The sequence below is a fragment of the Bufo bufo genome, chromosome 6 (assembly GCF_905171765.1).
Source record: "Bufo bufo chromosome 6, aBufBuf1.1, whole genome shotgun sequence".
NCBI lineage: Eukaryota > Metazoa > Chordata > Amphibia > Anura > Bufonidae > Bufo > Bufo bufo.
Window position 1 is genome coordinate 7,840,016 of NC_053394.1, and position 13,048 is coordinate 7,853,063.

The 13,048-nt window shown below is 52.5% G+C and overlaps 1 protein-coding gene across 1 annotated transcript in view; it reads right to left on the reverse strand.

Annotated features, from left to right (window-relative positions):
* Positions 1 to 12,952, reverse strand: part of NHLRC2 (NHL repeat containing 2) — a 47,078-nt gene extending 34,126 nt beyond the window's left edge. Inside the window, exons 1-3 of the mRNA XM_040437718.1 lie at positions 12,790 to 12,952; positions 3,713 to 3,865; positions 2,507 to 2,962 (exon numbers count right to left, since the gene is read on the reverse strand). Coding sequence (XP_040293652.1) covers positions 2,507 to 2,962; positions 3,713 to 3,865; positions 12,790 to 12,952 — 772 coding nt within the window. The remainder of the gene's footprint in view (positions 1 to 2,506; positions 2,963 to 3,712; positions 3,866 to 12,789) is intronic.
* Between the last annotated feature and the right edge of the window lie 96 nt (positions 12,953 to 13,048).

Below are 13,048 nucleotides of genomic sequence, written 5' to 3' on the forward strand. Positions count from 1 at the left end.
GGTGCTACATATTGCTGAGCTACCTGTGTCCTCTGGTGGTCGATCCAAACAAAGGGGACCACCAGAGGACCAGGTAGCAGGTATATTAGACGCTGTTATCAAAACAGCGTCTAATATACCTGTTAAGGGGTTAAAAAAATCGCATCTCCAGCCTGCCAGCGAACGATCGCCGCTGGCAGGCTGGAGATCCACTTGCTTACCTTCCGATCCTGTGAACGCGCGCGCCTGTGTGCGCGCGTTCACAGGAAATCTCGCGTCTCGCGAGATGACGCACGGATGCGTCCAGGAGGAATGAATCGACCGCCTCCAGGACGCATCCGTGCGTTAGGCGGTCGGGAGGTGGTTAAGTAGGAGCGGTGCCTGCTCTATGAGCAGAGGATTACGGCTGTTACAAAGAGCTGACATCTTAGGAGAATCTAAGAAGTTACACAGAGGGGTCTGTATGGCAGAGCCATTAGGCCGGTTCTTGAGGGGTTAAAGGGAACCTGTCACCGGGATTTTGGGTATAGAGCTGAGGACATGGGTTGCTAGATGGCCGCTAGCACATCCGCAATACCCAGTCCCCATAGCTCTGTGTGCTTTTTTTGTGTAAAAAAAACAACGATTTGATACATATGCAAATTAACCTGAGAGGAGTCCTGTCTCTGACTCATCTCACGTACAGGACTCATGTCAGGGTAATTTGCATATCTATCAAATCAGTTTTTTTACACAATATAAGCACATAGAGCTATGGGGACTGGATATTGCAGATGTGCTAGCGGCGATCTAGCAACCCATGACCTCAGCTCTATACACAAAATCCCGGTGACACCGGTTTCACCTTGGATTTATAGAACAGGGTGGATTTCTCACACCCCAGAATCGCTCTCCTGGAGTATCTGGATCCGGAGTATTCCGAAAGCCGACCCAGTAACAGTACATTTTTGTCTCTTACTCGAAAAAAATAAATAAAAAAATGCAAAGATGATCAAAAACATTCCAGCCGTTCATCTTCCACCATCAAAGTCTCCTGTAAGGCAAGGTCCCCCCTCCCCCGCACACGGAGACGCAGCATTAATCACAGGTACTGATGAGCCAACTATAAGAATAACACCAGACACACGGGAAGTTATTATAATGGCCGCCTCTGCTGCCGGATCTTTATCTTCTACAGCGTCGGTTGATTTTTAGCTCTGCTCCATTTGGCCACAGCTCTAATCAGCCTCCATTTTGCCTCCCCCAATCCTGTTACTGACACCATGTGAGACCATGCACTCAGTGCTGCACCTCATTGGGACCCCCTCCTGTAATGAGGTCCTGCAGTCAGTGGTTGATCACCTTTAATGAGATGACGACACAATTGCAAGCTTTCCAGGAATCTTCTATTTATCTTCTATTTATTGCCAAACACGGCACAAATATACATTCTGTCCTGATGGTCTGATACAATGTATCAGTGCCGGTCAATTGCAGGATGTTTATATAACAGAGGATTGTCGAGACTGGATACAACTGTAACAACCTCTCAGCTGTGAGCTGTATACCGATGTCCCGGGATTCTGTACGTGGGGTGTGCCAGATTACTTGCTTTAGACAGTTTCTGCGCCATGGGGGGGGGGGGGGGGGGGGGGGGCATGGCCACTTCAGTCATGGGGAAATGTAAGGGCTCATGCACTTGGCCGTAACAGTTTTGCTGTCCGTAAATCGCGAATCCGCAAATTACAAATCCCGGCCGAGTGCATGCAGGCATTTTAATTCTTTGTAGAAATGTCCTATCCTTGTCCGCGAAACGGACAAGAATACGACGCGTTTTCTACGACGTGTGGATGCGGATGGCACACAGTGTTTTGCAGCCCCATTGACATGGATGGGTCCGCATCTCATCTGCAAAAATGCGGATCGGATGCAGACTGAAGCTGCAGCTGCGTGTGCATGAGCCTAAAGAGGAGAAAAAATGTCTATCGAGATGCATCAAACCCAAACGCAGCGTTGCGTCACTGTGGTAAATGTGCCACCTCTCATGCCTGTCTCCTCCACGCTTATACGGTCATTATTTTTGACATTATTGATAAATTTGACCCAAAGTCTATTAAAAGTTGCAGAACTTTCCATCATGGCGAAGCCGACCTTCACAATCATTTCTTATTCTATCACTATAGATAAAAATAAAAAACGAAGCCGCTGATTCAGAACGTCCCATCGCTTTGCTTCTACAGCTCCTGTGCAGGGTATGCGTTTCCATGGTAACATACTACGTACAGTCTGATCCTGCAGCGAAAGCCACCAAATGCACATTAGTTCAAAGTAGGGACAAAGGGAAGAAAGCAGTGGTACTACACCGTACAGAAGGTGTTCGCTGCCGGTTACCATAGGAGCTGTAGAAACAAAAACTATAGGGCAGTTTTAATTAAGACCTACTGCACAGCTGCTTTATTTTTTTATTTATTTCAGATTCATTGGGACACTAAAGAAATTGGTTGTGAAGGTGGACATCCCCTTTAATCCTCACTTCCATACATCTTACCTCCGACAGTGTGAAGGATCCGGCCGTCCTTGGACACAACCAGGATTCTGTGGTGTCCAGTATCAGAGATCACCAAAGCGTCACCCGACGGGTCTACAGCCACCTTACCGGGGAAGAGCAGCGGTGACGGGGGCAGCGAGTCCTTGTACAGTCGCAGGGGAATCCTGTGCTCCGTTAGTTCGTGTCTCGCTTTGTAGAACTTTAACGCCATAGAGGTGAAGAGGAACAAGTCCTCCTTGTGTCCTTCTCCAACCAGCGAGAACAGGAGGTTCCCCTGAGGGCCAAGCAGGACGAGGGTCGGCCAGCAAGACACCTGCAGCTCCTGCCACAAGGTGGCGTCGGCATCGTTCACCACCGGGTGGGTGATGTTGTACCTGAGGACGGCACTCTGTATATTATCCAGAACCCGCTCGTTAGGAAACTTGGCTGAATGCACGCCGATGACGACGAGTCCGTCTGGAGGAAGACAGAGCGTTATTCCTGCAGGATCTTCAACGTGAAAAATAAAACTCAACATTTCCACATCCAACTGAATGGCAAATCCAATTATGCAGTGATACTTCCCCCTGATCAGGAGTCTGGGAAAGCTGGGTGCCTGGCCCAATGGATAGTAATAGAAGGCATGGCCAGCAGGTGACAGCAGCAGATTACCTTTCTTTTATTTCAGATTTTATGGGTGCAGTATCAGGAGGTTCTAATGTCTGCACTGCTCTTCTTAGGGGCGGTGGTGCAAGCGAAAGGAATTAGTAGTCAATTCAGCAATTGAAACCGCTGCACTCCAATGATACCTTCCTCGGCGGTGTAACCTGTGATGTGGGGATGGCGTCTAAGTGATCCAGCCTCCGCAGACACATCCAGTGACCCATACCATGGATAATTTACTAATATATATATATATATATATACACACACACGTCTAGATCCGAACTTCTCTTGTTTTTTTGACACTAATTGCATCATATCATTGCAGTGCAGCGATTTTTCTTCAATTAGGCAGTGTTCTAATGACATGAATGTCATACGGAGGGTTAATGGAGGTCAGGATGAGAAGACTCACAGGCAAAGCGACTCCTCCCCCAATGTCCTTAGCTCCACCCTTGCTTGCTGAATAGCTTCCTAGCTCCTCCCCCACTTGGTGCTATACTGTATACAGAACCAGTGCAATACTTCTGACATTGCGTCTTCCAGGCCAGCAATGGCTCCTACCTGTGTCAGAGAAGCGCTGCTCCAGAGCGTGCAGGTCCGGGAGGATGTGCAGACAATTGATGCAGCAGTAAGTGAAGAAATCCAAGACCACGACCTTCCCACTGAGATCCCGGAGCAGGGAAATGCAGGTGTCCGTGTTCAGCCATTCTAGACCTGGAAAATACAAAAAATAGAGAAGAAAATAAGAAACACAATAAATATACATTTCTAAACAGAGTATAAACCAATTAGCCAGAACATTAAAGGGGCTGTACAAGAATAGGGGATAGGGGGGGGGGGGGGTGTTGGCAAACCCTCACCAATTGGCTGGACCTGTAAAGGAAAGATGACTTACCTGTGGACCGGCTCCCCTTAAGGGTCCATTCACATGTCCGTTGTTTCTTTCCTGATCTGTTCCGTTTTTTGCGGAACAGATCTGGACCAGATCTGGACCCATTCATTTTCAATGGGTCCTGAAAAAAAAATCAGACATTGTGCTGTCCGATTTTTTTCAGGACCCATTGAAAATGAATGGGTCCAGATATGGTCCAGATCTGTTCCGCAAAAAACGGAACAGATCAGGAAAGAAACAACGGACGTGTGAATGGACCCCAAGTCATGACAAATGGTCACATGACGCTAGGGGTCCCAGTCTCTGCCGTGGCCAGTGATTGGCTGCGGCGATATCAAACTGGATGTGCCTTGTGGTATCAGATCCTGTAAGCGGCTCTGAGCAGCCTCCATGTTTTCCAGTGTGCCCCGCACATGACGATTTAGATCTGGGAATTCGGGGACAAGTCGCCACCTTGATCTCTTTATTGTGTCCCTCGTTCCTGGGCAGTTTTTTTAAGTGTGGCCGGGCCAATAATCTGCTGAATCAGGGCACTGCCATTAGGAGGCACTTGTCTGTTCATCATCACTACTTCCCATAGGTGACCCTCACACCCCAGACCATCCATATGATGTAACCCGATTCCTCAGACCAGGCCGATTTCTTCCCATAGTGCACCTGGTGCCATCTCTTCTCAGGTAAATGACACTCACAACCCCAGGCGATCCATATGATGTAACCTGATTCCTCAGACCAGGCCGATTTCTTCCCATAGTGCACCTGGTGCCATCTCTTCTCCAGGTAAGTGACACTCACACCCCAGACCATCCATATGATGTAACCTGATTCCTCAGACCAGGCCGATTTCTTCCCATAGTTCACCTGGTGCCATCTCTTCTCCAGGGAAGTGACGCTCACACCCCAGACCATCCATATGATGTAACCCGATTCCTCAGACCAGGCCGATTTCTTCCCATAGTGCACCTGGTGCCATCTCTTCTCCAGGTAAGTGACACTCACACCCCAGGCCATCCATATGATGTAACCTGATTCCTCAGACCAGGCCGATTTCTTCCCATAGTGCACCTGGTGCCATCTCTTCTCCAGGTAAGTGACACTCACACCCCAGACCATCCATATGATGTAACCCGATTCCTCAGACCAGGCCGATTTCTTCCCATAGTGCACCTGGTGCCATCTCTTCTCCAGGTAAGTGACGCTCACACCCCAGACCATCCATACGATGTAAACTGATTCCTCAGACCAGGCCGATTTCTTCCCATAGTGCACCTGGTGCCATCTCTTCTCCAGGTAAGTGACACTCACACCCCAGGCCATCCATATGATGTAACCCGATTCCTCAGACCAGGCCGATTTCTTCCCATAGTGCACCTGGTGCCATCTCTTCTCCAGGTAAGTGACACTCACACCCCAGGCCATCCATATGATGTAACCTGATTCCTCAGACCAGCTCTGATTACACTAGGGGGAGGGGACCCTTCGTAGCCACGATCTTGGAAATTTAGAAAACTGCAGAACTTTTTCTTTAACCCGTAGGATACCAGCGCGTACATGTATGGCGCAGAAAAGCGGGACAGAAATCCCAGCGTCATACATGTACGGCGCTGTGTACACCCGGTCCCTGTGCACGGCAGGCAGCCATCTTTCATATTGGCACACGGAGCCCCAATCGCTGCGATTGGCCGGTATCTGCAGACCAGCCCATCACAGCTCCGGATCATTCATGGAGCTGCAGGGGGGGGGTGGTACAGAACTAGTCAGCACCAGTCTCCCCTGACATTAGGCAGGGGACACCGGTGTTTGGGGTCCTCTGCCAGCGCTACAGCTGAACAACGCAGGGCAGAACCTACCTGCAGGCAGCCATGCTGGTGAGTGCATGCAGAGAGATTGTGTGCCTTTCTGGGCTGCTTTTGGCTTGCTGGGACTTGTGGTGCACCACCACTGCGATTTTAACCCTTTCCTGCTGAAAGAAGAAGAAAAGAAGAACATCTGGATTTTTTTTTCATTTGCAGCAGTTCCAGATCCCTAAACCACTCTCCGTCCCTGTCCTTATTCCCCAGAACCCCACAATGCCATACGCTAGATCCCAATGTTGGACCCCAGTAAGTGCAGCAGAGATGATGACCTTTCGGGGGCTCTTGCTGCATATGGGTGTTATTAAAAAACCAAAGATTACTCAGTATTGGAGTGCAGATGTCCTGTACCACACTGCAATTTACAGTAATGCCATGGCCCGTAATAGATTCCAAGCAATTCTGAAATGTTTGCATTACAACGATAATGCACAGCGCCCACCCCAGAATGAACCCGCACTTGACCGTCTGTTCAAAATTAGGCCCGTCCTTGACCACCCAGAAGTGTACACCCCAGAACAAAATGTCTGCATAGACGAATCCCTATTACTTTTCAAAGGGAGGGTAAGATTCCACCAGTACCTGCGGGTAAGGTATGGCATAAAACTGTATAAAGTCTGTGAGAGCAGCTCTGGGTACACTCACAAGTCCTGGGTTTATGAAGGGAGGGACACCCGGATTGAACCCCCAGAATGCCCCCCGTCCTAGGAGTTAGTAGGAAGATAGTAGATAGACTTACTGCACCCACTGCTGGATGAGGGTCACCACCTCTATGTGGATCATTACTACCCCAGTCTACCACTGTTCAGAAGTACTGTGGTGTGCGGCACAGTGTGCAAAAATCAGAGAGGCCTCCTTAGATCCCTGGTAGGGCAACCACGTGCTCACCCCAACGAGAACATGTTGGTGGTTAGGTACAAGGACAAGAGGGACGTCCTTGTACTGACCACCATTCACACTAACGCCAGCTCCCCTGCCCCTGTACGAGGCACCACTACCCCAAACCAGACTGCATCCTGGACTACAACAGGCACATGGGAGAGATGGATCTTGCAGATCAACTTCTGAAGCCCTACAGTGCCACACGAAAAACAAAGGAGCGGTACAAAAAGCTGGCCGTGCACCTCGTCCAGATGGAGCTGTACAATGCGTACCTGCTATTTAGATCTAGAGGCCAGACAAGAACATTCCTACAATTTCAAGAGGAGGTGATAAAGGCCCAAATTCTTCCAAACCAAGCAATGGAGGGTCCCAGTACTTCTGTAAGTTACGGTGCCCGAGTTGTACCAGGGTAACATTTTCCAGGTCAAGTCCCCCAGACAGCGAGGAAGGAATGGAAGGACCGAAAAAAGATGCAGGGTGTATTCCAAAAGGGGGGATAAGGAAAGACCCCATTTACCACTGTGAAACCTGCCCTGTGCATGCAGGAGGGCCTCAGAGTCTGCCAATCATCCATGGAGCATTCATCTAATGTCACCCATGATGTACCCTGGAGTTTTACCACCTTATATCTCTGATTTAGTCCGCATAGATTACAGATCCACTTCTCACCAACCACTACATATTCACTTCTGTGAAACACCTGTTAGGTCAAAAGTGCCCTTTCCATCCCTTAAAATGTTCGTACGGGGGTGCTCTTTCCAAAATGAGGTCACTTCTTGGGGTTTTTAGTTTCTGGGGACCCAAGGAATTTTTTAACATGCAACATGGCAGCTAAAATCCATGTCTGCCAATTCAGGCCAGCAAAATCCATATTTTGCACTTTGCCTCTAGGGCCCTGCTGTGCGCCCATACAGCGGGCTACAAGCACCCATACAGCGGGCTACGAGCTAGGGTTGTTGCGGGTATCGAAATTTCGATACCCAATCGATACTTTTGTCCCGGTATCGATACGATACCGGGATTTCCGTTTTTTCGATACTGGGCTGCGCTTCTGCGCAGTCTAGTATCTCTGAACATGAGCGCGCTGCTATCGGCGCGCTCATGTTCTCTCTCAGCAGCACGGGGAGAAGGAAGCTGTCCTCCCTCCCCCTGTGCTGCTGCCGCTGCCACCAATGAGAAGAGAGGGGCGGAGGAGGGGCGGCAATGAGAAGAGAGGGGGCGGAGGAGGGGCGGCAATGAGAAGAGAGGGGCGGAGGAGGGGCGGGCGCACTGCGCCACTAATGATAGGATTTCTATCGGAGCGATGGGAGGAGACATCAGCTTCCCTAGTGGGCGTTCCTTTTCCCTGCGCTGCGATTGGACAGCGCTACAGCCAGGGAGAAGGAACGCCCCACTAGTGAAGCTGATGTCTCCTCCCATCGCTCCGATAGTAATCAGCAGCATGTGGAGCAGGAGAGGAGACAGTAATGGGGCACTGCGGGCGAACGGAGCGGCGCCCAGGACTAAATGGTGAGTGCTGAGACATCGCTGGGCGCCGCTCTGTGTGGCCTAATAGTGAAAGTCTGGACTCATACAGTAGTCAGTCTTTAACACATACAGGAGGCGGGTGCCGGCAGCAGAATCGCATTGCCGGCACCCTGCCCCTGACAGGGAGCTGCGATCAGCGGCAGTTAACTGCCGCTGATCTGCTAGTACCCGCCTCCTGTATAAAGGGGTAAAATCATTGGTGGTGCAGTGTGCCCCCCCCCCCCCTCAATCCCCCCATCCCATTAAAATCATTGGTGGCACAGTGCGCCGGCCCCTCTCAACCCTCCAGTATTAAAATCATTGGTGGCAGTGGCCACAGGGACCTCTCCCCTCCCCCTCATTGGTGGTGCAGTGGCAGCTTCTGATCGGAGCCCCAGCTGTGTAAGCCTGGGGCTCCGATCGGTTACCATGGCAGCCAGGAAGCCCTGGTTGCCATGGTAACATCCCTGATGCTGTGTGCACAAAGCACAGAGCAGCAGGGACAGTGTGGAGTCCTATTCACCCTGATAGAGATCTATCAGGGTGAATAGGAAAAGGGATGAAAGATCCCAGGTTCTAGCCCCTAAGGGGGGAAATAGTTATTAAATAAAAAGTGAAAAAAAACAAACACTAAAATATGAAGTATAAATCACCCCCCTTTTCCCAATTTCACATATAAAATATATAAATAAACATATTACATCGCCACGTCAGAAAAGTCCAAACTATTAAAATATAAAAAAAAAATCTAGGTGGTGAATGCCGGAACAGAAAAAATAAAATAAAAACTGCGCGATTCGCCATTTTTAAAATGAGGAATGCACGTGGCTTTTTTTGTTTATTTTTTTCGCGTGGTATCGAATGGTATCGAGTATCGCAATACTTTTTCATGGTATCGAAACCGAATCAAAAATTTGGTATCGCAACAACTCTACTACGAGCACGCACTGTGCGCCCATACAGCAGGCTACGAGCACGTACTGTGCGCCCATACAGCAGGCTACGAGCACGCACTGTGCGCCCATACAGCGGGCTACAAGCACCCATACAGCGGGCTAAGAGCACGCGCTCTGCGCCCATACAGCGGGCTACGGGCACGCGCTGTGCGCCCATACAGCGGGCTACGAGCACGCGCTGTGCGCCCATACAGCGGGCTACGAGCACGCGCTGTGCGCCCATACAGCGGGCTACGAGCACGCGCTGTGCGCCCATACAGCGGGCTACGAGCACGCGCTGTGCGCCCATACAGCGGGCTACGAGCACGCGCTGTGCGCCCATACAGCGGGCTACGAGCACGCGCTGTGCGCCCATACAGCGGGCTACGAGCACGCTCTGTGCGCCCATACAGCGGGCTACGAGCACGCGCTGTGCGCCCATACAGCGGGCTACGAGCACGCGCTGTGCGCCCATACAGCGGGCTACGAGCACGCGCTGTGCGCCCATACGGCGGGCTACGAGCACGCGCTGTGCGCCCATACAGCGGGCTACGAGCACGCGCTGTGCGCCCATACAGCGGGCTACGAGCACGCGCTGTGCGCCCATACAGCGGGCTACGAGCACGCGCTGTGCGCCCATACAGCGGGCTACGAGCACGCGCTGTGCGCCCATACAGCGGGCTACGAGCACGCGCTGTGCGCCCATACAGCGGGCTACGAGCACGCGCTGTGCGCCCATACAGCGGGCTACGAGCACGCACTGTGCGCCCATACAGCGGGCTACGAGCACGCACTGTGCGCCCATACAGCGGGCTACGAGCACGCACTGTGCGCCCATACAGCGGGCTACAAGCACCCATACAGCGGGCTAAGAGCACGCGCTCTGCGCCCATACAGCGGGCTACGGGCACGCGCTGTGCGCCCATACAGCGGGCTACGAGCACGCGCTGTGCGCCCATACAGCGGGCTACGAGCCCGCGCTGTGCGCCCATACAGCGGGCTACGAGCACGCGCTGTGCGCCCATACAGCGGGCTACGAGCACGCGCTGTGCGCCCATACAGCGGGCTACGAGCACGCCCTGTGCGCCCATACAGCGGGCTACGAGCACGCGCTGTGCGCCCATACAGCGGGCTACGAGCACGCGCTGTGCGCCCATACAGCGGGCTACGAGCACGCGCTGTGCGCCCATACAGCGGGCTACGAGCACGCACTGTGCGCCCATACAGCGGGCTACGAGCACGCGCTGTGCGCCCATACAGCGGGCTACGAGCACGCACTGTGCGCCCATACAGCGGGCTACAAGCACCCATACAGCGGGCTAAGAGCACGCGCTCTGCGCCCATACAGCGGGCTACGGGCACGCGCTGTGCGCCCATACAGCGGGCTACGAGCACGCGCTGTGCGCCCATACAGCGGGCTACGAGCCCGCGCTGTGCGCCCATACAGCGGGCTACGAGCACGCGCTGTGCGCCCATACAGCGGGCTACGAGCACGCGCTGTGCGCCCATACAGCGGGCTACGAGCACGCGCTGTGCGCCCATACAGCGGGCTACGAGCACGCGCTGTGCGCCCATACAGCGGGCTACGAGCACGCGCTGTGCGCCCATACAGCGGGCTACGAGCACGCGCTGTGCGCCCATACAGCGGGCTACGAGCACGCGCTGTGCGCCCATACAGCGGGCTACGAGCACGCGCTGTGCGCCCATACAGCGGGCTACGAGCACGCGCTGTGCGCCCATACAGCGGGCTACGAGCACGCGCTGTGCGCCCATACAGCGGGCTACGAGCACGCGCTGTGCGCCCATACAGCGGGCTACGAGCACGCGCTGTGCGCCCATACAGCGGGCTACGAGCACGCGCTGTGCGCCCATACAGCGGGCTACGAGCACGCCCTGTGCGCCCATACAGCGGGCTACGAGCACGCCCTGTGCGCCCATACAGCGGGCTACGAGCACGCACTGTGCGCCCATACAGCGGGCTACGAGCACGCACTGTGCGCCCATACAGCGGGCTACGAGCACGCACTGTGCGCCCATACAGCGGGCTACGAGCACGCACTGTGCGCCCATACAGCGGGCTACGAGCACGCACTGTGCGCCCATACAGCGGGCTACGAGCACGCACTGTGCGCCCATACAGCGGGCTACGAGCACGCACTGTGCGCCCATACAGCGGGCTACGAGCACGCACTGTGCGCCCATACAGCGGGCTACGAGCACGCACTGTGCGCCCATACAGCGGGCTACGAGCACGCACTGTGCGCCCATACAGCGGGCTACGAGCACGCACTGTGCGCCCATACAGCAGGCTACGAGCCCGCACTGTGCGCCCATACAGCAGGCTACGAGCACGCGCTGTGCGCCCATACAGCAGGCTACGAGCACGCGCTGTGCGCCCATACAGCAGGCTACGAGCACGCGCTGTGCGCCCATACAGCAGGCTACGAGCACACATGGGGTTGCTGTATTTAGGGGGAAATGAGGACCACAATGTGGGGTGCATTTTGGACTGCTACCCCTTGTGAACGTGAAAAATGTGGGTGTAAAGCAACTTTTCTGGAAATAAAATGGTAATTTTTAATTTTCACAGCCAAGTGTTTCCTAAGGCCTCCTGCACACGACCGTAGCTTCTAAACTTCTAAGGTTCTAAAAAATAAAAGGATGCCGACATAAAGCAGACATCTGGGGAATGTTGATTGATAACCATTTTATTATCTGTCTTAAAAGTAGAGAAATTAAACATTAGAAAATTGAGAATTTTTCTAAATTTTGGGTAAATTGTGGTTTATTTTATAAATAAAGGTGAAATATATCGACTAAAATTTACCAGTGTCATGAAGTACGTGTCACGAGAAAACATTCTCTGAACGGCTCGGATAAGTAAAAGTGTTCTAAAGTTATTACCACATAAAGTGACGCAGGTCAGATTTGCAAAAAATGGCCTGGTCCTTAAAGGGATTCTGTCACCTCTTTTTACCCTATAGAGCTGCGGACATGCACGGCTAGATCGCCGCTAACATGTCCGCAATATACCGGTCCTATAGGGCTGTGTGGTTTTATTCAGGGGAAAAAATTATTTTATATATACAGTATGTGAATCAGGCTGGTAAGGAGCCCAAGGGGCCGCACGAACCGTTCTGGAGCCCAGCGCATGCGCAGTTCCTTCCCTGAGGCTGATGCCAGCACTGCGTATGCGTGATCTCGCGCACCGCGAGATTACGGCGATCTGAAATTCAAATTTAGAAAATTGCTAAATTTTCCCAATTTTTTGTAAATTTTGTCTTTTTTATACATTTTTTTGTGTTTTTATACATAAAGGTGAAATAGGTCTACTCAAATTTACCAATGGCATGAAGAAAACGTTCTCAGATCGGCTCGGATAAGTAAAAGCGCTCCAGAGTAATTACCACATGAAGTGACACAGGTCAGATTTGGAAAAATCGGCCTGGGATTTAAGGTGAAAAGTGGCCCGGTACTGAAGGGGTAAACACTTTTGAGAAGGCAACAAACTTCATGAGTAACCATGGCAACTGTGCCCCCCTGACATCACACACAGCAATACATAGGTACCTGGGGAGAAGTCTGGCACCCTGAGCCCTGGTGCCCGCCCATTCACCTTCTCCAGATACTCCAGCACCAGCCTCTCCCTCTCCTCCTGAGACCCCGCCTCCTGCAGGGCGTCCTCCAGCGGGCTCTGCAGCGGCTGCACATCATTGAGACTGCACGTCGCCATCTTGCTCCTGCTGCAATAATTGACAGGACTCAGCGTTACCAGGCAACGGCAGCAGCGTCCCGCACTTTACAGTTCCCATCCGCACATTGGCGCCTC